Below are 22,403 nucleotides of genomic sequence, written 5' to 3'. Positions count from 1 at the left end.
CAAAGCCTGATTACATAGTGTGAGTGAACTAAGAGTTATGAACTATGAGCTATGAGTTAACTCCTTTAAAGGTGTCTTTCTGCATAAACCCTCTGCATCACATACAATAATAATACGATAAAATATAATTGTATATTTATAAATACATGTATTTGTTTATATATATATATATATATATATATAAGACCTTTCTAGAGTCTTATTGTCTCTTATTGTATATTGTAGTAAGTACACCGCAGTGATCTCTATGGATCAGAGGCAGCACTATAAGGATGACTTCAATGCAGAATATGATGAGTATCGTATCCTTCATGCCCGCGTTGAGAGTGTTACTCGTCGGTTTACAAAATTGGACGCCCAGTGTAAACGCCTGGCACCAGGAACTAAAGAGTACCAGGTAAGAGAACAAGATGTCATTTTTGTTCTTTGTATACTTTTCTTTATATAAAGATTTGTATATGTTTGTATATATATCTTTATATTCCAAGTAATAAGTGTTTCTCTTTTCTTAACTAACAGGAAGTACATGAACAGGTGCTGCAAGAATATAAAAAAGTTAAACAAGTAAGTGTAACTGAGCATGTCTAACCCATCTGGGTCCTTTAGACCGCAAGTAAACAATAAAAATAGTATGTTAATTTACACATTATGTTTGCTTTACAGCACAGCCCAAACTATTACGAAGAAAAACAGCGCTGTGAGTACCTGCACAACAAACTGGCCCACATCAAACGCCTCATCGCTGACTTTGACCAACGGAGGGCACAGTCCTGGCTGTAGGGCTCGGGACCAAGCAACCCCTTTTGGCCAATCCGAGCGCTCCTTAACCGGAGGACCATCTTGAGACGAGTGTGGGGATCAAACAGTTCCTTATTTATTCTATTTACAGATTCCCCACTCGCTTGTTTTCCCCATATCTAGCCTTCTTCATCACTCTTGTATCATCTTTTCTTCCTTATTCGTCCTTTCCCATACCTTTATATTCTTTCATTTTCTTTCTTTTTGAAGGACTGTTGAAGGACAACAAAGAAAAATTCAACATTTTTGAATGCAAAAAGAAAGCTTGCAATGCAAAACCGTGGGCCTTACAAAGCATATTTCTTGAAGCCTTTGCACAGGGTGATTGAGCCAGTACATGTGAAAGTGTGTCCATAAAAGAGGGTGTTTCCAAGAGCCTTGAGACTTCATTTCTCCCGATGGCCCTGTTTTTTTTTTTTTGAACAGCATCAGTATTCACACCCACAGTGCAAACGATGCCTTGAGGTATTAATACAGACACACATCGATGTGGCGTCAGTGACACTTAAAAGCACCTGGGGCAGTGAGGAGATCTTACTGTGACCTGATCACAGGTCCAGCGCACACTCGTGGAAGGTGTGATCGATGTTTGTGTATGAGAGCTAGAGAAAGTGACGAGTGAAAATTGTCAGTGTTTTTGTTCATTCTCGGGAAGGATTGTGGGTCAGAAACTTCAGGAAGAGAGAGGCTCTGGGAGGAGGGTTGGATATAAACTATAAAAGAGGGAGGGGGAACGGAAAACAAAAATCCCAAAAAAAGCTGCTATATTTTTTTTCTTTGGACAGCCAGAGCCTTTTGGATCAGTCTGGCTCGTGTTACATGTTCTTAATTTAGGCCTGCTCTGTTTAAGAAAATCATCGAACCCATCTTGAAAGCAAAGGTGCTACTGATTTATGAGGGAATGCGTTGAGCAGAGGCAGACCTGTATATCCATTTCAAATGTATTCATTAATTATTACAAGTCTCAAAGCAGAGCTATTTATGAAATATGAATAGAATATATATATTTTTTGTTTTTGTTGTGAATTAAAAGGAATTGCTGGAATTTCGAGCATTGAAAAAGAAACGGAAACGAAAAGATCAAATATGCATACAAGTCTTTATTTCATGATATCATTAATGATAAACTTCTTAAAGATTAAGGGAAACGTTATGTTTACAAAACCTGTGTGGTAGAAAGTTTTGCCAAAAAAAAAAAAAATAGTGATAAAAACAATCCTGTGTTTATGGTCTGGAATAAAATGCGTTTCTCTGAGTGACAAGACACTTTATCTACAAGGAGAGGGTTTTTGAACACTTACAGTGTCTTGATATATTTATTTTCTTTGATCCTTGTTTAGAAAAAAGATCCAGAATGCAGCTTTGGGAATCAGCTTTGAAAAACATTGCTTTCAATTATGCAAATTCTCACTGGATCAAATAGCTCCATGGTGGAATCTGATTGGCTAGTTGATTCTTGAGGCTTGCTGCATTGTATTTGCACATTATAAGATGTCTTTTTGAAATCTGAAAAATTCTCTCTCTCCTTTTGTGATCACAGTTATTCCATTGTTAAAGCCTGGGAGGTGTTTCTTTTTATTTTCCAGTGTTGTAAATTGAAAAACCTGAGTGAGCCATTCTCAAAATAACCATCGACGAATGTTCGCTTTCAGTATTTGGGGCGGCAGATGGCATCTTTTTTTTTTTTTTTTTTTTTTTTTTTAGGGGCTTACATGTTATCAAACTCCCCAAGACGTTCTGTTGTGTGAGCTTCAGTTCATTTTAGTCGCCATTTATAGACTGGATTCAATGTCGGATGACAACCAAATACAAGTCGAGGTTATTTTACAGAGAACTTTAGCAGCACTTTACTTGAAAGATGCTTATTTCCTCAGCATTCAAATAGCATCCACACTGAACCCTAAAGATTAAGACACTAAGTAGTGTTGCTTGGAAAGGAGAATGTGCATCTAAACCTCGAACTCTGTATCATTCTAATTTGAGTTGGGTGGGGAAATACTTGATGTGTGACCAACACCTGTTTACTTTTCCCTTTTGAAGAGACTGTGCCTCTGACACCACTAAAAAGAGATGTTAATGTTGAAAATAAGCCAAGAATCTCACTGAATAACACTGTCATCTCTTGTTTTCAAGGTAGGATGGGGCTTTTTTTCAGACTGTAAGAGAATTCCTGACCTGTCCACCTGAACATGTATGAAATCGGTTCAATAAAATGTGAACTTGACTTAAGATCTTTTTGCGTGTTTTGATTGAGTCATTAAATCATTCATCCAAAAAAATCATTGACAACACCGAATCGTTCACTACCAAACGCAAGTATATTACTGAGGGTCTACAAATCTCCAGCAACTTGCGTTAGCAATACACGTTTTGCTAACTGACTTTTATCAAGGATTAAAATGTAGGAAAACGACACAAATTCCAGGTGCCTTTAATGGTTTATTTTGTATGATAAGTTTCGTTAAGTGCCGTTCCGGCTCCAAAAAACCTGTTCAAAGTGAAGAGGGCGTACCGGTTCATAAACCCAACAATGCAATGCGCTCTCAAGGTCCACAGTCGAATCCTATTGGTTTGCACCATCGTAAGTGGTTTTCAACCAAATTATTGGTGGCCCCCCAACAATGCATATTTTCCATGTCCCATTAATCAAACACACTTGATTCAGATCAGCCGCTCATTAGTACATACTCCTGATGAATTGTGTGTATATATATGTGTGTGTGTGTGTGTGTGTACTGTAGACTTTATTTCAGTGCTTTAGTTATTTTACTTGAGGTAAACAACATTAAAATGAGAAATGTTGCTTTTTGGCAACTAGTTGACTTCTGTTTTATATTATGTATTTATTTTTTTGTAGTTCAAGGAACACAATTTCACTTAACTATATAACCATGTTTGGCTTATGTTGTCTGTTCTCCTACATAGTTTTCATCTGCAGTGTCATTGCTTTTCCCATCATCAATGACCATATTAAAACAGACTTGTGATTCATTTTTGGGTCACGATCCACCTCTTGAGAACCACAGGTTTAGATTTAAGCCAAAGTCTCTCAGAGCAAACACACATCCTGATGCAATATGTGCTCGAGCGTCTATTTTCAGTGTAATGAATAATCTGTGCATTTTAACATCTTTTACTGTACTCTGTTGATTGGACTGCTAAAGATACAGCCTTTTTACACAAAAATGATGCACATAAAATTTAATTGAATGAAATACTAGCTTACTAATTAAATACTGTGGCAGTATGTATGGGTTAAACAGAAGGCCTTATGTAATGATACATGTTTCAAACAATTGTATGCTATTGTATGACTTTGTATGGTTTAGATTTAAGCCACAGACTCTCCGAACAAACACACATCCTTCTAAAATGTCTTTATTCAGCATGAGATGAGGGCCCACATAACTGGATTAGACTAAAGACAGCCAGAATCGGCTCTACGTCGACCATACCAACTTCACTAAGAGGCGATCCACATGCTGGATGCGTACTTTGGACGTTATTAGTTGAAATAAAAATCTCAGATGTACATGTTACAAAAATAGTTGCATGAAATTAATCTCATGGGGGGAAAATACATATTTGAAATTTAGTCAAGTCATATTGCCCGGAGTAACCACTGAATGCAGAATGAAAGAAATCTCACCATGACATAACATGGCTGAACATGACAGTGATATATCAATCTCTGGAGAGAGTATAAGATCGACCCTACCCTGTTTAATACTTTGGGGTTAATCCATCGCAGAGGAAGTTTATTGCACCAATCAGGCGTAATCGTTCGTATGGTATTATCCACATTAGAAGAGTACCGGCGCATAGAATCCACCAGTGAGAATTCACAGCTGTCCGCTCAATATCACAGTGTCAGAGGTCAGTGTTCGGGTGAATAGGGTACATCAGAATCCACCACCAACCCAGAGGTCAAACAATGGTCTCTTTCATCCTGTATTTGAATAAATCTCCAATTTGCATCCTCTGTGTTTCGCCCTCCCTTCCGGTCCGCAGGGCGTCCAGTAAGGGTCACATGATGCTGCAGCGAGACTTGCGGATCTGCCGCCTACGTTGCTGGTACTCGCTGAGCTCCTGTAGGTAACCTCTGGAGGGCCAGCGCAGACGCTCCACCTGCTCGCGCTCCTCGTCTGTCAAAAAAAGCATGATTGGGACTTGTTACAACATTTCCTTCTGCTGAATGTCAGTGCATTTAAACAAAGCATTATATACGTCCACCGGATTTTTCTTTATCTTGTCTTCAATTGAAATATGGGCTACAAGTAATGTAACTGTCTCTATATGTGTTTCACAGTGAATGTATTTTAACAAAAGATTAGAAATTAGAAGTTCATCTTAAAAAAAAACTGAAGGGAGCTTAATGAAAAATTAAAAATGTTCCTGTCACGGTTTGCTCGTTCCATTCATTGACTCTCAAATACACAATTCATGAGGTGACACTTATTTTATTTATTCTCCAGGTGCGTGTGGAAGGACAGGACGTGCTAATTAGTTGTGATGATGATCCATTCATTTCAAAAGTGACCTTTCATTTGCTCTCAGTGTTCCAGCATAAAGCTTTAACAGAAGCCGGTAGTGATTTGCATGGGCTTATGTGTAGCACCAGCTGTTAGAAGTGCTCTCAGGGTGTTGGGAACAGGATTTTGTCATAGTTAGAGACGATTGTGTGTGTGTGTGTGTCCCCGTGTGATTTAATGTGCTTGAACATGCTTTCCATGTGGTCAAGTGGACTTCTCACCTGATAGCTCTAGGAAGTCAGGCTTGTGGCTGAAGATCAGGTAGTTATTGGCAATGAAATGGAGGAGCCATACATATAGCTGGTCAGCGTTGTGACACTGTGATGAGAGAGACCGTGAACATGAGATTAGATAGAATGTTAGAGACTATTAACAAAGTCCTTTAAACACATGTAATGTCACTTGGCAGCCATCTTTGAAACGCCTCTGGGGCGTGCAAGAGAACATCAAATTCTCCAAAACTGTTAGCTTGCGATTAAATTTCATATTTGAAATCACCAAAGAAATCTGACAACAACTGTGCATTAAATGTTGTTACTTTTGTTCAAATATCGTTTTCAGGCTAGATCAGCCAGTGAACAAACGCAGACATGAGCGCACACCTCAGCATGCTGACTGTTTACCGATTAGTGATTGGCTCTTTCATTCAGAAGGTGGGGCTTCCTGCGACTGAGCGGCCATATTGAGCGTTGCATTTTTCCCCCATTCAAATCTTCGAGCGACATGTCTTTTGGGTTAGTATACTACTGCACTTACACAATTTTTTACAATTTTGTAAGCAGATGTTTGGTATGCATGGAACAAAAAACTATGATTTATTACGGTTACTCGAATGTGTAGTATACAATGCTGTTTTTGTTAACTAAAACTATATATATTTAAAAAAATCAGTAATTGAAAAATGTATAAATAATATATGGAAAAACGTGTAAAAAAATCTGAAATTGCTTTGGCAGCTACCCAAAAGCAAAAAAAAAAAAAAAAGACAAAACTATGTAAAATTAATAAAACTAACTAAAATTTTAAAATGATTATATATATATATATATATATATATATATATATATATATATATATATATATATATATATATATATATATATATATATATATATATATGAAGATTACAGCTAATTAATAAAAACAACGAAAGTGTATAAATAATACTACAATAACAATAATCTTATTGATCGTTAATAATGACCTTTTGAACTTTCTATTCATCATAGAATCCTGAAAAAAATTAACCACAGTTTCCGTCAAAAATATTAAGCCGTTTTCAACATTGATTATAATAATAAAACATTTAAAATAAAGTTTCTTGAGTAGCAAATCAATATTTGTATTATTTCTGAAGACACTGAATACTGGAGTAATTGCTGCTTTGCTGTCAATAGAATATTTTAAAATATATGAAAAAAGAAAACATTATATTAAATTGTAATAATATTTCCCAAAATTACTATTTTTACTCTATTTTAGATCAATTTAATTCAGCATTGGTCAGCACAAACTGAAAAAAAAATTACAAACCTTACCAATCTCAAATGTTTGAACAGTATATAACAGTCTGAAAAATATATCTTTGCATACTGGTTCACATAAAAAAAATTTTAATAGGCAATATGGGGAATATATATATATATATATATATATATATATATATATATATATATATATATATATATATATATATATATATATATATATATTTAACTGTTAGCAGTAGCCTATTCTCTTGTGATCTTATGGGTCCAAAGCACTCAAAGCAAAGGAAATAAACCTCCATCAAATAAAAAGTAATTAAACACACCCCTGCTGACATAGAGGTGTAAAGACTCACCTTTGCTTTCTTCAGTAAGCGAATCACGCTGATGCCCATAGACGCTAGCTCTCGACTGGGCATACTCTGAAGATACGCGCAGACACACACCTCACACAGGTGCTGCAGCCGTTTCACCTGGTACATCTCTGCGCAGACGAGCACGGCCATGGCCTGCAGCACACTGGCTGAACACACAGACACACAGCACTGTCAATGACGTCCTGTTTCACCCTCCATCAACCTCAGTTCATGTTCACCCAATGCCAATCCAGCTCAATCTTTATTAGCATCTTTTCTCTTCAATATGAACGACAATGCATCCATCACATTGATTGACAGAATGAGTGAAGCAATCTGACATACTAAACCTTCCTTGAATCACTACATGTCATAATGATTGAAACATCCGGATTATGTTGCACTTTACAGTGAATATAAAAGGTCATTGTTTGGCACAACACACAGAAGAACCCTTTCTCACTTCATATTGCAAATATTAATATTATAACCTAATAAGAAAAAATAATAATTGCTGCTTTGACATCACAGGAATATATGATTAAAATATATTAAATTAGAACAATATTTCACAATATTTCATCAACTAAATACAGCTTTGGTGAGCATAAGATACTTCTTTCAAAAACACTTAAAAGTCTTACTGACCCCAAACCTTTGAACATTTATGTAAGTTTTCAATAAAACACTATTTTATGAAGCAAATTAATTAAAAGGATAGTTCACCCATTAATGCTTTTAGTACTTGTTATCATTTATAACTGAGATATCAGGTGAGTAACCAAGTAAATTCTTGGAAAATTCCCGGTTTTTCAGGGAAGATGTGTCATTCTTTCTAAAACATCATTTGATACTCAGACAATGGCTTTTCTCTTACAAATTGTAGCTAGATTAAACAGTGTCTTATATAGTTTATAAGCACTCTATTGACCAATCCGCATCTGGGACCAGAACTAAGAGCATTTAAAGGGATAGTTCGCCTAAAAATTAAACCTCTGTAATCAGTGACATGTCTTCAGGTTGTTCCAAAAAAAAAAGTCAGTGCGGTTTGATGTTGTTTTGGAAAGTTCTTCAAAAATAACTTATTTTGTTCAACGGAAGAAAGACATTGACGGTTTGGAATGACATGGCGGTGAGGGTGTTTACAATTTATCCTGTTAACCCTTTAAAGCAGAGTTGTCTGATCCTTCTCCTGGTTTTTCTCCAACCAGTTCCAACACTCTTGCCTGGAAGTTTCTAGTGAGCCTGAAGACCTTGATCAGCTGGTTCAGGTGTGTCAAGCTTAAAGTTAAACTCCTACTTTAAAAGCCTTGAAAGCCTCGCTCTCACCTGGACAGCAGGTGTCAGTGTAGAGGTACTCCAGGAAAGCTAGAAAGGTATCGGATGAGACTCCATGGATTGGCACCACACGACTTCGTGCCTCTGCGTACTTCCCACTGAACATGGCAGCCATAACATCACAACGGGCCACAAGTACAGCTCTGTGTGCTGGCAGCACGCTTCCTGAAAGCAGACGCACAGCTGACCTCTTAAACACACCCAAGGGGTCAAGCATTACAGAGGAGCTCTGATTCAAACACAAGCCCTTCCCTTGTACTTGCCACCTTTGAGCACTCTGAATCAATGCATCATTGTTTGTGTACATGTTCATGCACATGCAGGGTTAGCATCGACCCTTGCCTTGCACCATGAAGATGACATCAGAGTATAGAGGGGAATTGAAGAGGCTTCCTAGTGTCAGAGGACCTTGTTGAGAGCGGGCTGTGGGTGTGTCCCTGGGGGCCTGCAACCAGAACGAATTAACACTGCAGTGAGCAATCTGTGGCGATGAATAATGTTAATAATGTAGCATTTAGAATTGAGAAATCAGGTTAGCAATGCAAATCATAAAAAAATTTTTTTTGCACAGTTCAGTTTTATAATCAGAGCGCCTCCTGTCTGTCAGAGGGATACCTTTTCTCTCCCAACGAATGAGCATATCCTGTCCATCAACTGGGCCACGGCCAAAGGGTTCTTCAGTTTTTCAGCAATGGCTTCCTCCAAGTATTCCCATTCCCAGGCCCCTGCGGAAAAAATAGACATCACCAACACGCACTGACCCTGATCCTGCTCGCACATGCATTAACTGGCTGTCCGGCTGGCTGTGGAGTAAATCTCTAAAAACAAGGTTGTCTGAGCCTTTTCTCAGCTTTCTCGTCTCCGTGAACTATACCAGGATACAAAAGGCCACAAAAAAAAAGGTGGCGGAAACAGCGGTTTTCCACAAGAATCAAGCTTTCTTGGTGGCAGCTTAGAAAATGCGTTTAAGCTTGTGTTATTTAATAGTAAAGACATAGTTTCCACAGATCCTGTCACATAAAAATGTTCATCCGTCACAGTTCAGTTGATTTGATATTAACTCGGCCTCATTCATAAATCTGTCTAGACCCAAACCGAGCGGGATTTGAGCCGAAAGAACCATGCACAATGAGTTTCCGTGCATCATTAACGTTAATTTAAAGACTGCCCTTGACTCACGGCAGGAAAATGGCCTCTGGAAAAATCACACTATATATCAGCAGCGGCTGAGAGGATCTCATCAGTATGGGCCTCACCTTCTCACCTTCTGAGGATGGCCTCACTCTGATAAATGAGTTCAATAATATCCAGTCCTGTTTCCTGGACTGTTAAAGCCCCGACTGAACCCCTGATTGAGATCCATGCCCATCCTTCCAGCCCCCATTTTGCATCAGAGTTCCCAAAGAATGGGAAAACGGACGTAATATTCCTGATGAGGAATGTTATGGTAGGCTAATACAAGCATAGAATCACAATTGTGTGTTCCAATTTACATGGCGCATGTTAGCTCATGGCAGCTGCCATGTTGAGATCACATAGTAACCCCCTTAATATAAGGAATGTTAAACTCCTATATATGTTAAACTTCTAATAAATGAAACATGGCTGATTTGAATAGCAACGCATTTCTACAACAGCATCAGTAACTGAAAGTTTGCTTGTGTGATGCTGCTTTCACACCGATAGGTATCAGTATTATAGCTGCCAAAATAAACAAAAAATTACTGCATGCAATACTCATTACCTTAATTTGATAGGATGTTTTTCTTTTTCTTTTACCATTATTCTCAGTGGTGTTGACTGTGGTTAGAATCTGTACTGTAAATTACTTTATACAATTAATTTTAAATCAGCATAAAATGAAGAGAGTTTAACAAATGATATGATAAATGTAAATATTTTACAATTTAAATGATAATCATTGATTGCAGTATGGTAATGAATAAGGAGAAAAATACTTAATTGCCATAAAAATCTTAAGCAAAACATGATTTTCTTTGATTTTAAGGAGAAAATGTGTGTTTTATTAATTGTTTGTTTGTATTGCATTGTATTACGGTAATGAGAATTTGAGAGGAGAAGGTGATTAACTGACATGAAAATAATGCCACAATGCAACAAAAAAATCTTAATGATCCAAAAACAATAAACATTTTATTAACATAATTATTTGTTTTTATTTGGGGGTAAATTATAACATGACTTACTGAGATGTTTTGTGAGATTCAGCACTTTATAACCATAAATTCAAAATGTTTTAACAGCATAAATATTGTACATCATATCTTCTGGTTTTTCTCTCTTATGTTGCTTCATATGCAAGTACAGTTAGAACAAGCAGACGCACACACACACACACACACACACACACAGATCTCTCTGTCCTCCCAAGCATGGTAATCAGCCCTACAGCTACAGGGTGGACTGCCGTCATACATGCACGTGTAGAGAAGCATAAATCACCCAGGCCTTGGACACAAACAAACAGCCTCCAGACTAAAACCATTTAAATTACGAAACCATCCTATAAAAATCCTTCATTTTAAACACAAAAGAAAACACAATTGCAGAGCTGAAGAGATAAGGCAATGAATGGGTGAAGGAAAAAAATCCGTAACTCAATTGAGACGCCTAACCAGCAGAACTGAGGAAGCATTTTCAAACCGTTGCATTCAATAATGCTAATCTCGCTTCATATTCACGGTTGTGACAGAATTCTTAATGGAAACAGAAATTCTGCTGGCACACCAGCAATAAAAGAAGCTCTATCTACAGGAAATTTGCTCGTTCATAACTGGATCCTCAGCTTAAAAAATTAATTAAAACAAATAAATAAAACATATTTAGAATATTTTGATATGAATACTAGCTTTTACTAGGATCTCAGAAAATAAAATAAAACTAAACATTTAAATATATATATAAAATATAATTTATATAATGATTGCAGTGTCTTTTTTTCATAGCTCAGGGGAATTAGGTTACGAATAAAAATAAACCTAAATATTTAAAAAGTATTACAAATATTAAATTTGTATATATATATATATATACTTTTTTTTGTAAATATTACAAATGTTTTATGTTTTATATGATTATTAGTGTCTTTCTTTCCTTTGCTTAAGTAAAGGTCTCCATTTACTTTAATGTCATTTTTTCTAAAGATCTCATCTGTGATTTTTCTTTCTAATGGAAAGAAAAAGCCATAAACGCCAATATATTGTGCCCTTTATCCAACAGCAGTTGCCTTGAACAACATCAGTCGCAATACTGCAAGCAGCACACGTTCTCTCTCACCTCTGTAGAGAAACATTAACGTCTCCCACAGGCATAAACAGAGCAGTGGGTCCTTCACAACCAGCCGTGAGAGGTGTCCGGCAGGGTGTCCGTCTGCTCTGGGTAGATCATCTATGCCTCCGTCCCAGGTGGACAAAAGTGAGTGGGGGCCGTCTCTGTCCCTGCACGTGCAGCGTGAAACGGGCCTTTCCCAGGCCTGCCGTCCCACCAGCAGCTGTCTGAAGTATGGGCTTACGGTACACAGAACGGACGAGTGCGCCCAGCCCAGCTCCTTCCCAGAATCCCCGGCGTAGAACGCCACATCAGCGAACTGAACGCCGCGTTCGAGGAGCCACTGCAAGTCCTGAGAGAAGGTGGACTCCTCCACTCTCACCGGGGGAAGACGCGCTGAAAGATATGGACAGGACGTTATAGGACCACTTTATGGATTTTTATAAAAATAAAAATAAAAATATTTGGATGCCATATAATTTCCAGTGCTCTCTGAATTATTAAAATATTCTCAAAATAATTCCAAATTATAGTATGCTGTAACATTTACTCTAAAACTATTTCCAGTGTATTTTTAAAGTATGCATCCTTGCAGGTGTTCAATATTGCTGATGGCTCTATTTAACTTCGATGTTCTCTAGGAGAAACAACTGTGATATTAAAAAGACCTAACCTGTGATTGTTGTTTTCTGTAGGGAATGCTCTGGGAGTACAAAAGGATGTGAGGGAGAGAAAGATAAACGAAATGGATAAGAGAAAGGGTGAAACAAGAGAGCTAAACAGAGGAGGAGGATGGGTAAGGGAAAGAAACAAGGTGGAGAAAGAGAATGATGAGACGAGCAAAGCAGAGGAGACGGGATGAGTAAGGGATACAGTAATAAGACGGGAGCAGTGAGAAAAGTGAAAGCAAATACCAGATTTGGAGAAGAGGATTATGGGAAGGCCACAGTAACACCAGGCGTTAAAAAGAAATAGAACAAGCACACAAACAGATGTTGTTTATTCATCATGTCTGTATTAAAGGCACATTTTTCAAATATTACTGCTGTACTTTATGTACTCCATAACCATTCATTTGAGGCCACACCAATGGTTTCCAAGCATTCAATCCTCTTCATATTTTATGGGCTGTGCGCTATAAAAAGAGCCTAAGTGATGCTGGAGCCACACCAACAAACTACAGAAATCTTTGGCTTCTCGTTTTAAGTGTCAGTGCTCACAGCAGTGCTCATCTTGCATAGAATCCTTCCTGCCTTTAGCAGTCAATACTTTTATCTTAATGGCAGATGAGTCCATAGACTCAGTCACTGATTAATATGCATATTTGTGCCCGAGTGCTTTGCAGAGATTAAGATCCAATGGCTGGGAAATTAGTTATTAGTGAGATTAGCCAAAATTAGGCAGGTGTGAAGGGAAACGGAACAGTCGAAAGATGGATGAGAATCTTTTTGTGAATCTCCCTCAAGTTTAAACACTAGATATATAAATTACATAATAATGAAGGAAAATCTCATCAGCCACTAACCTGGTTGGTCCAAATGAGGGGGGCGGGGCTCGTTAAACCTGTGACCCCGCCGTTTGTCTGGCCGTTCTTTGGCTTTCTGCTTTAGACACTGAATCATGAAGTATTCCAGCTGCGTGAAGATTCAAAGGCAAGCATGTAAATAATATCCAAATACACCACAAACCACAGCAACACCCAATAGGGTGGCATATTTATGGCTGTTTAGAAAAAGAAAATTCAAAATTGAGTTTTTAGGACTACAACAGCTTGTCAGTAACTTAAAGAGACAACTTTGTATCTTAATTTTTTTTTTTTTTTTTTTTTTTTACAATTTCTGTACATTTAACAACAAAAATCACTGTTGCATTTATGCACTTGTGAAGCAAGTCTATGAGGCGAAATTGGCTGATTGATAAAAGTATTCCACCCAGTGAGTTTCAAAACCACAAACAGCTTTGTCAGTGGATAGTGTACATTTTCTGTTTTCATATATTGCTTTTTATTAGATCAAAAAAAATAATTATTATTAGTCAACAGCAATAGTACAGTGATCCCAACAGGAGTTGGATAAAGGGTCCTATGATATCGCAAAAAAAAAAAAAAAAACTCTTTGTTATGTGAAGAACATGAAAAATTGAGTCAAGATGGCTTTTTATATCAAATTGAAAATTAAACTGAGATTAAGGGAAAAAATAATATTAAATACAGCTTGTTATGACTTCCATAAATTATTGTGTAAAGTATGTGCTCTTTAAATTTTTTGCAAATCTTAATTGGTAGCATTAAATTGCAGGAATGCATGATTTCATACACCACAATGATATTTTCCAATTTAAAAAAGTGACGTGAAATTCAGCCAAGTATGGTGACCCATACTCAGAATTCATGCTCTGCATTTAACCCATCCGAAATGGACACACACGCACGCACGCACACACACACTTTGAATACACACCCGGAGCAGTGGGCACCCATTTATGCTGTGGCACCTTGGGGAGCAGTTGAGGGTTCGATGCCTTGCTCAAGAGCACCTCAGTCTTGGTACTGAAGGTGGAGAGAGCACTGTACATGCACTCCCCCCACCTGCTGGCCCGAGACTCGAACTCACAACCTTTCGATTGCGAGTCCGTCTCTCTAACCATTAGGCCACGACTTCCCTGTAATGGAACTTTATCGACCAACACGACTTCCCCGTTATGGAAATTTATCAACCAACATTGGATATTTCGTCTGCATATTTTGAGGTTTCCATCCTCATCTAGCACTAATTGAACCCTTCTTTCCAGAATGCCTTGCCACATAGATGTCCATTGTATGAGCATCTCTTTTGAGCATTCATTTTTTTGATCGTGTTTAAGGATGAGAAAACTACTGTCACCATATTGCATGTGATAGATACTGTCAAGAGAGCTTAAACACTCTTAAAAATTCTAATCTAATAAGCCATTTAGCAGAAGCTTTTATCCAAAATAGTACACTTCTTACACTCTCCCTGGAGCGACTGGGGCTCAAGATCTCAGTGGTGACTGATGGGTTTTATATTTCACCTGAGGCATGGAGTTTATAAATTACCCCTCACTGGGTTTGAACCTCTAACCTTATGGTTACCAACCCGGAACCACTAAACCACAAGTACAGTTCTTCTGCATAATAATGAGACTTTTTCAACAATGATTAAAGTGGGTGAAATGCTATTTCATGCATACTGAGTTTTTTACACTGTTAAAGAGTTGGATTCCCATGCTAAACATGGACAAAGTTTCAAAAATTAAGTTGTACGTTTGAAGGAGTATTTTTGTTCCAAGTTTTGTTCTGGTTTGTCACAAGTTTTGGAAAGTTTTTTTCGAGTATGGCTCTGTGTGACATTAGATGGAGCGGAATTTCCTTATATGGGTCCTAAGGGCACGTCTGCCGGAAGAGCGCGCGCTCCCGTATAGCAGAGCACTGAGAGCACAGACATTCACTGATCAGAGCGAGAGACCGAATTGTCACAAAAGAAGTGTGTTTTTGGTTGCCAGGGCAAGACAACCCAGCACAGATCACAAAAAAAAAAAAAAATAGCATTAAGGGACCAGTGGATGGAGTTTATTTTTACAGAGAATCAACAGAGTTGTGCAAGTGTTTTTGTTTGTTCCCTGCATTTCGAAGATGCTTGTTTTACAAACAAGGCCCAGTTTGACGCCGGATTTGCACATTGTTTATTTCTTAAGGATAATGCAGTCCCAACGAAAAAGGGTCACGATTGTGTGTTGGAACCACATGCGGTGAATAAAACTGCTTCAAATATCTCTGTGTTGTTAACTTAGCTATCGGCGCGTAAGCACATCAAGTAAACAACATGCGATGTTGTCATCAAACTGCACTTTCCACATGTACAGCTTAAAAAAATAAAAATAAAGTTGCTATATGTCAAATCATTTTTTTTTTTTTTTTAGCAGTTTTCACAAGTCAGTTGAAATGAGTAGAACAGACAGGTGTTCGTACATAACTTTTGATATTTATTGCACGTCAAAAGACAGCAAGAGTTTTATCCTGCACTTCAAGTATTATCTTTGTAAGAAAAGGGTCTTGGGCCACTAGCTTTTTAGATGCGTGTGTCACACATTACATGTACACATTACATGCATGTTCTTGCATTTGACCACAATGAATTTGAAAATTTGAAAATGCAAACTTTTCATCGGATTGCTCCTGACTTGCCATTTCTGCTGCTGCTGCGAATCTGTGCTGTTGCGTGTGTGTTTGTTTGGCGCTGCTGGTGCTGGCGCGTGTACCGGCATGTGTGTAAAAACAGTGGCTCTGATTGGCTACCAATCACATGAAACATATGACTCTGCCTTAGCTAATCATAATCACTTATCGTTATTAACCCACCTCCTCACTCGCTGTGTGAGCCAGGGGTGCGTTCGGATTGCATAGTTTATTAAATCAATGCATAGTAACGCACCGCATTTAACTTTCAGTAATTGTAACGGCATTGTAACGACGGAAAAGTAATTAGTTAGATTACCCCATTACTGAAAAAATAACGTCGTTACCTAACGCCGTTCTTTTAAATGCCGGTATTCCAAACACTGGTAATGTCACAGCTTCCAAACGCTCTCAACGCAAAAAGCCTACTCACGCTTGTGATTCTTTAGCTCCGCCCACACGTCACGCCTCCAGGCGCTCGTGTTTTTTGGGAAAAATCGGTACAGACTATCTTTCTCTTATAAATATAATAAAACTAAAGACTTTTTGGAGTTATGAAGGATGCAGTACTACTCTATAGGTACTCAAGATTAACAGGATATTGAGTGAAAACGAGCATTTCACCCCCCCCCCCTTTAAGAGAAAAAGAGACACTTACCACACTGCCAAAGTAACGACCCACAAAAAAGTTGTTTAGAGATGGCAGCTCCAGGTAAGTGGCCCCCAGGTCCCTGGACAGCTGGAGCCCCTCACTGTGGGGCACACAGCTACTCCAGTCGGATGCACACAGTGGACATGTGCACGGCGGGCCTTCATCTGTACAGGATGACAGTGGGAAACAGAATAAAAATGTGATCCATTCTTAAAAATAAAAATTCCAAAAGCATTTTTCACAGTGATGCCACAGAAGATCCACAGAACCATATTTTTCTTAGTGTAAACCACATTTAATTAATCTAAAGAGCTTTTTCAACTATAAAGAAGAACCTTTTGTGTGATGGAAAGTTCCCATGGGTGTTAAAGGTTCTTCATGGAACCATTTATTACAACTTTTATGCAAACGTATTACTGATGCACAATACAAATGACATTTGTAGAGCAAGGGACCAAATAAAGCATGTAAACATGCCGACTCGTACTGATAGAGAGTGCATAACATTCAGAGAGATGTCAACAGGCAGACATATGGAGCGACAAAATCTGAGTCTATATTATGTAATAACACATGCCAGCTCAAGTTTATACCAGCGTACCTCAGTATGTGTGTGTGCAACGGGCAGAAAAAGAGTGGCAGTGACAGAATGAGAGACCAGGAATAGCTGGATAAAAACAATGTACGCGTGTGTGTGTGTGTGTGTGTGTGTGTGTGTGTTAGGAAGAGTTGGCCCGGCCAGTAGGGTGAATGCCTGAGGGAACAGAAGAGCAAGTAAAATGATAGCAAGAATAGACAGCTAAATAGAGAGAGATAGATGGATGGAGTGAGAATGGAAGAGTGGAAGCAAGAGATGTGAAGAGGGCATGGGCAAGAAGAGGTATGAATCACTGTAGCCAATAAAAGAAAAAGCCCAGAGAAATGGAAAAAGATGTACCGCGTGAGTATGTGTGAGCGTGCTTTGGCCATGTTTACACTCGAATTCTCATGACACAAACCCATTAGTATTGCTCATACTTAGGAGTATTAGCAGTAAACAAACCCTCAAGTCTACAGCCTAAAGGGATCGTTCACCTAAAAAAGACAATTCGGTCATTATTCACTCACCCTCATGTTGTTTAAAAACCTGTCTTTATTTCTTCTGTGGAGCTCCAAAAGAAGAAATTTTGAAAACAACATTGGAGCCCAGAGACTTTAAATGTTCAAATGTTTACATGCTTAATGTTGATCCCATTATTACACCCTTTCAGTTGAAATTTAAATCAGATCAAATTAGGTGTTAACATAAGCCATCAGTCCGATTATAAATGAATTATTTGCATGCATGTAAAGTAGCAACTGAAAAAAGAAAGTCATACAGGTTTGGAATGACGTAAGGGTGAGTAAATGATGACAGATATTAATTTTGGGTGAACTGCCCCTTTAAACTCTGTGAATAACTCGTTCTGCAATGTTTGTGCTACAAACTTGCTACAAGTGACTAAATGTAATCCCCAACTGTAAGCAACCAACTAGCAAGCGCAAATCAACACCATGACAATAAATTGAGCTTTTCACATACCACTCACAGTGTGAAAAATACATTTATTTAAAGCAAAACTCTTTTTACGCCACCAAAGAATTTGTCTTTTTTCAGTCATTTAACAACACATCACATGCTCGCCATTCTCTAATCATTACGACAGACAGATAAACAAAATATTTCAAACAAAAAACAAATAGAATGTGTATTTTAGTAAGTGTTTTTATTAGAATTTTCTTTTTTATGAATTAATAAATAAGTCATTGTTCATCAACTCACAAGATCTAATTTGAGAAACTCCGGGCAAGAACCATTACGCAAGTCTTGAACAAACCCATCAAGTTCGTTTCTCCTCCATTATCCTTCAGGGATAAATGATGTAGCTGGATAGAAGCACATCTTGATGAATTATACATCTCAAAGGTCACACTGTGAGCACAGAGCTGCCGCTTTTACAGTGAATGGAGCCAAATCTGTGCTCTGAGTGCTTTCAGTCTATAAATGTTTACCTATGAGCATATTCATTAAAAAAAAAAAAAAAAAAAAACGCTCACGGCACAACCACGCTCAGCACATCAAAAGAGCACCAAATCTCGGTTCGATCAGACTTTTTCCCTTTCCTTGAAGTCAGTAGCTTCTCATGTGCTGTGCTGCTTTTGAAGATCAGTAATGGTTAACTAGTTCAACACCACAGTTCCATACTGTTCCTGTATTTTTCATTCATTTAAATTAAGTGAATGGTGCTCTTAGTCATTTAAGGAAAGTTTAAAAGTCAATTTTACTGTCTATTACTTTGATTGACATGAGGTAATTAAGATTAAATTATGCATAATCCTGAAAATCATTAGTACTTGACATTTTTTGCTCTGCTTACAGTACTTAAGCACACACATTCCATAAGCAAAACCATCAGGCAATTTTTAACCACAGTTTAGTTAAATTGTTTCCATTAAGTCCATTATCTCTAAGTCTGCACTACAGAAGGCTAACAGTCATTTATTTTTCTTTAAAACTTTGTAAAAGAGAAAAATACCGGAAGTGAACACTGAGCAAATGCAAAACAGAAACAGCCAATCAGATCTCACCGTTAAGCCTCGCCCCCAAGGCTACCAGAATCACAGGAACACCCCAGTGCCGAAGAAGAGGGCGAAGTCTTGGGGCGTAGACGTTTCGGACCTGCTGAAAGGCCAGTTTGTCGTTGACCGAGTACTTAATGACCACAATGTCGGCCTGCTCCACAACACTCCTCACGCTCGCCCAGTCACTATCCAAAAGGTCCTGCGATTAAAACGAAGGGTTTTAACCTGGGATGTTTCAGAAGGCATATCGCAGTAGCTCAGCATCTGCTCCACCAATCAGCTTATGGATATCAATGCCGTAGCTAAATTCCTCTTAGTCCTCCAATTAAGCGGAAACAACTGTCTTCACTGCAGAAACCCTAATCCTGCTTTTGAATCCCATCATCCCTCTCTCATTCACTCTGTTACTCACCCAACTAGGACAATCCCGCACCATCACTCTGACATCCCCGAACACTCTAGACTGGTACTCCATAAACGCAGGGTTCAAGGGATGCCTTGATGGCGTCACCGAATTTGGATCCAATTCTCGAGCTCCGTGGCCTAGGTAACTCCACAACAAGCCACCTTGGAACTGTCCCGGGCCGGCCGTCTCATCCCCAGGCCCGACGCCCCCAGGATACTCACTACCCAAGGCCACTATGTGGACGGACCTGAGGGACATAGAAAAGCCTTTAGTGGTTTACAATTACAATCCAACCAGTTGTCTTTATATAAGCAATCACAGCCCGCTGCATTCAACTGCTTTACTGTAAGTTACTTTTCCATATACAGTAAGAACTGTAACTGGTTCAACACTTCATAATGTGTAATTTTACTATAAATACTGTCAGATTTATGGATTTTGCAAGTAAAAACAATGAATTGCCTTCACAGTTCGATTTATTTTTGTTGTTGATTTGTATATTAATATTCTATCAGTTAATGAAATATACAGTTATCAGTGGAAAATATAAAGGCACCAGTAATTTACTGTAATTTTCTAGCAAAAATAAATAAATACATTTTATATATATATATATATATATATATATATATATATATATATACAAAGCAATAAAAGTATTAGTAGTAGTATTACACTGTTAGGTAATGATTTAAAAATGCAAATGAAAAAAAAGAATCTAATTTATTTTAAAAATGTAGGATACAGCTGGTAAGACAATACATTTTTATGGTAAAACATGGCATTTATTTATTTATTTATTTATTTTATGAGTAGAACGCCAATTTTCATATGCAGGGCCCAGGACAAAATACAAAGACATGTACAGTTAAGAGACCAAATGCATTATGCATGATGCCATATTCTGTTTATATGTATTTTAATATGATTGTTGTAGTTATGTGCTAATTATTAATGCACGCAGCCTATTTTGTATGCAAATGTATGTTATAGCCAGTGCAATATTTGCATGTATACATATTATTATAATTTTCGTATATATATATATTTTATAAGATTATTGTTCTTAATATTATTATTGCAACACGCAGCCTGTGTGTAAATGCCAATGTGTCAATGCCCAGTAACAATTAGTGCATTGATTTTTATGTCATGGTACTGTAGCATAACTGTCCATTTTGAGCTATAAGGGCTTCGGTCATGGCAAAGCAAAAATTAGATGCATACTTACATGATCAACAACCGTCCGCTGGATCAAGGCTCGGGGAGCACGTACTTCAGCGGCGGGCTTTTACATCAGTCTCTGGCTGTTTTCCGCAATGAAGGTCGGACACGGTACAATCCCTCAGCAGAATGAAAAGCGAACGGTTCATTCATTAAACACGCGCCTGAAAAGTGAAAGAGTGTCAGGTGCACAACGATCCGTCTAAAAACACTCACATCCAGGCAGAAAGGATCAAGGGGATCCTGCGCTATAGGAAGTTCATACTCCACCATAAACAGGGATCCGGCGCTTCCCGGGACGCATGGCACGATCTGAGCCCTGAAACCACACGTCACTTGTGCAAAACGTCAAAGCTCATGGGTCAATGAGATAAGAATATAAAGGAAAACAAAGAGAAGCGCGAGAGGGTGCATCCTGACTCAGCAAACGATAGCACGGACGTGGACACTTGCTGTCCACACCGCACACATGTGCTGCGCACACAGGCTGCTCGTGTTAGCGCTGTGCCTCTGCTGTCTTTGTCTGTTCAAACCAGTGGCACTTTCAGTCATTAATACAGGATATGAGAGAGTTTTGACTGCTATTCCTAACTAATTCAAATGCAGTGCTTCAGTGAGCCAAAGTCAAAAGAGCCCACCACCATGCCAGAGCTGAGACTTGGCAGGGGCCCCTGGGGGCACCCAGAGACCCTTGGGTGTGAGATAACAATATTTATGCTTTGCTTTCACAAGCACCACTAATTAGACATGCTGCATGCTGACACAACTGCATGGTGTGGAGGGATGTGTGTACTGACCCATACAACTAGACCTCTATATTATGGGCTTTCAGTGCACTGATCCTGTAATAAAAGGTTGCAGTGGTAATAATAGGCATGATACAATTATAATTATTGCATGATACAAACAAATAAACACTGATTAGATTCTTTATTTGTATATTACTTTAGCTGGAGGTTGCTGTTTTTTTTTCAGACTGTCTGCCAAGCTAATACTGTAGCCTATTATTTAATATAATATTATATATTATGTATTTAGTTTTTTGTCTCACCAAGGCTGCATTTATAAAAAAAAAAAAAAAAAAAAAAAAAAAAAAAAAAAAAAACAATAACAATGTGAAATATTATTACAATCAGTTTACTGTTTTCTATTTGAATATATTTTAAAATATATTGTATACATGGGATGCAAAGCTGAATTTTCAGCGGTCACTCATTAATAATATTAGTGTTAAAAACAGTTACTACCTAAGAATTGTGTACATAATAAAAATGTTTTAGCATTTATTTGAAATATATATGTTTCATATAAATATATAAATGTTTACTGTCTCTTTTAATAAATGTAATACATCCTTGCTGAATATAAGTATTAAAAAAAATACTGACCCAAACAAGATAAATGTCTATGTTTGTATATGTAATTACTAATAATAATTAAATTAAATTATATGTAAATGTTAAATTGCATCTCAAACAGCCTATTCATATATATATATATATATATATATATATATATACCAAGTA

General features: G+C 37.8%; 2 protein-coding genes across 2 annotated transcripts; one reads left to right on the top strand and one right to left on the bottom strand.

Annotated features, from left to right (window-relative positions):
- The first annotated feature begins 6 nt into the window (after window positions 1-6).
- LOC113078716 (RNA polymerase II elongation factor ELL2-like) lies at window positions 7-1,106 on the top strand. The gene is made up of 4 exons (XM_026251048.1): window positions 7-19; window positions 226-397; window positions 520-564; window positions 664-1,106. The coding sequence occupies exons 2-4, from the start codon at window positions 248-250 to the stop codon at window positions 778-780; spliced, it is 312 nt and encodes a 103-aa protein (XP_026106833.1). The 5' UTR covers window positions 7-19; window positions 226-247; the 3' UTR covers window positions 781-1,106.
- Window positions 1,107-3,622: 2,516 nt separating this feature from the next.
- Window positions 3,623-21,422, bottom strand: LOC113078715 (rho-related BTB domain-containing protein 3-like). Its single transcript, XM_026251047.1, has 13 exons — window positions 21,094-21,422; window positions 20,885-20,997; window positions 19,660-19,900; window positions 19,254-19,446; window positions 16,653-16,810; window positions 13,325-13,433; window positions 11,809-12,195; window positions 9,127-9,236; window positions 8,854-8,956; window positions 8,503-8,676; window positions 7,174-7,340; window positions 5,552-5,648; window positions 3,623-4,943 (listed from the first exon to the last, which is right to left on the bottom strand). Coding segments are annotated over exons 2-13 (1,860 nt in total). The 5' UTR covers window positions 20,887-20,997; window positions 21,094-21,422; the 3' UTR covers window positions 3,623-4,824.
- Between the last annotated feature and the right edge of the window lie 981 nt (window positions 21,423-22,403).

The sequence above is a fragment of the Carassius auratus genome, unplaced genomic scaffold (genome assembly GCF_003368295.1).
Source record: "Carassius auratus strain Wakin unplaced genomic scaffold, ASM336829v1 scaf_tig00026481, whole genome shotgun sequence".
Taxonomy (NCBI): Eukaryota; Metazoa; Chordata; class Actinopteri; order Cypriniformes; family Cyprinidae; genus Carassius; species Carassius auratus.
The sequence above is the reverse complement of the archived record's forward strand: the minus strand, read 5'-3'. Positions and strand labels throughout refer to the sequence as shown.